The 2,325-nt window shown below is 38.5% G+C and overlaps 1 gene segment (V, D, J or C); it reads left to right on the top strand.

Moving 5' to 3' along the window:
* The first annotated feature begins 916 nt into the window (after positions 1 to 916).
* LOC116080580 lies at positions 917 to 1,374 on the top strand. The segment is given in 2 exon segments: positions 917 to 962; positions 1,046 to 1,374. Coding segments are annotated over 2 exon segments (375 nt in total).
* Positions 1,375 to 2,325: the final 951 nt, after the last annotated feature.

Genomic DNA, 2,325 nt, shown 5'->3' with positions numbered 1-2,325 from the left:
TAATATATCCAACGTGGTTCAGGTATACCCAGTTATCACCACTAAAAGTAATATGACAACTAAAATATTGCAACATGGATCAGGAGGAACTCTTGATATCCCACACTAAGCTGAAGATCTGTGGCATTTGATGACTGATGGGCAAAACATAATCCCTTTCTTGAGGAAGATTTCTAGAGGTTTACTCTTTACTATTGATTTCTCTATATATCTGTATGTAGGAAATAATATATATTATAATATATATATATATGTATATATATATGCATATCTTAGTGATAAAATCTTTGGTAACCCATCTATAGCTTATTTTTTTAATTTAGTTATTATAGTGCTGTAAAAATCATTGCTATGTAAATAGTTTGAAGCACATTTATTTTTACTCATTTAGTGTGTTTTGAATTATATTACACATTGGAAACTCAACTACTAATTGCATATATCTGAAAGAAGGCTCTAAGATTTCAACATTAACCATTTCTGGAATTTTCCTTCATCATCATCAATCATCATCATCATTATCATCATCATCATCAGAAAGTATCATCTGTAAATCAATGTCTTAACATTATCCCAAAGTTGAGCAACACACTCAGGGCAAAAATCTTTTGAGATCTTAGTCTCTGAAATTATATTCACAGCATCTTCCCAGGGTTCAGAGAAAGTATATGGGATGCATTTCCTCAGAGAGGATTAGGACTTGGACCTGAGCATCCTGATGCCTGACCCATATGCCTTGTCAGTCCTTCCCCTGCAGTTCTTCTCCAGCTAGACTAGGTCCTTATGTAAGAAGTCCCCTTCTCATGAATAAGCAAATTACCTGAGTCTATGTCTGTAAATACAGGGATGTCTACACTCTGAAAACAACATATGATCAGTGTCCTCCCCACAGTCCCTGAACACACTGACTCTAACCATGGAATGGAGCTGGATCTTTCTCTTCCTCCTGTCAGTAACTTCAGGTAAGGGGGTCACCAGTTCCAAATCTGAAGAGGAGACAGGGTCTGAGGTGAAAATGACATCCACTCTGCCTTTCTTTCTGCAGGTGTCCACTCACAGGTTCAGCTGCAGCAGTCTGGAGCTGAGCTGGTGAAGCCTGGGGCTTCAGTGAAGATTTCCTGCAAGGCTTCTGGCTATACCTTTACCAACTACAATATTCACTGGGTGAAGCAGAGGCCTGGACAGGGCCTTGAGTGGATTGGACGAATTTATCCTGGAAGTGGTGGTACTCACTACAATGCAAAGTTCAAGGGCAAGCTAACACTGACCACAGACAAATCCTCCAACACAGCCTACATGCAGATCAGCAGCCTGACATCTGAGGACTCTGCAGTCTATTACTGTGCAAGACACAGTGTTGTAACCAAATCCTGAGTGTGCCAGAAACCCTGTAGGAGAAGAAAGCTGCATGGGACTGAGATGACAGAAAATATTAACTTTCTCTAGAAAAGACTAGCTTAGAAATAGTAATTTTGAATGTCCATTTATCACATTCTCCTTCTAGACCTGTAGTGCCTTTGTCATCTTCCTAAGAGGACATCTAAGAATAAATTGATACTGACTTAAAATTCACCTATAGTATATCATAGCTTGCTAATCTCTTTACCTGTGACTGCCATCATTGACATATTTCTCAGTCCCTTAATAAAACAATAAAAGGGGAAAAGTGTGATCATGCATGGTAAAAATATCACTGGATCCAGAGAGACCAGAACTTTTGTTGAAAGAGTTGAGAGTAAAGGTTAATAGGAATTTGACCTAAAAATTTCAGTCTCTTATAATGTGAGAAATATTTATCAGAATACAGAGGCATGTAAATGTAATTCCACTCATTTGGTGCAAATATTATTAAATCACTTTTCATAGAACTCCCTTACTAACATAATGTATGTACCTGTTAATTGAGGTAGTTTCTGAGGTTCTACATCAGTTTTTGATCCCATATTTACTTTCTTCCCAGTCTCAGTAATCATCGCTAAAGTTACTAGGCTTTATAGAACATGGGCCTATACTGATACAGCATCAAGTCTCATTGTCTGTTGCATACCCGTTGCCCAGCCAGCTTTGTTCTATAGGGTATTTGTTTCTCTGTTGATCCATACACAGTTCATTTCCATAATTTACTTATTGTGATGGACACTGAAATAATCACTCATGTACACATGTTTCTGAAGTATATTTTAGTTTTGGTTATTTGGGTGATTGTTTTTAAGAATATAAGATGGCCGGGTGGTGGTGGCGCACGCCTTTAATCCCTGCACTTGGGAGGCAGAGACAGGCGGATTTCTGAGTTCGAGGCCAGACTGGTCTACAGAGTGAGTTCCA

This window comes from Mastomys coucha, unplaced genomic scaffold (assembly GCF_008632895.1).
Source record: "Mastomys coucha isolate ucsf_1 unplaced genomic scaffold, UCSF_Mcou_1 pScaffold6, whole genome shotgun sequence".
NCBI classification, from domain to species: Eukaryota; Metazoa; Chordata; class Mammalia; order Rodentia; family Muridae; genus Mastomys; species Mastomys coucha.
The sequence above is the reverse complement of the archived record's forward strand: the minus strand, read 5'-3'. Positions and strand labels throughout refer to the sequence as shown.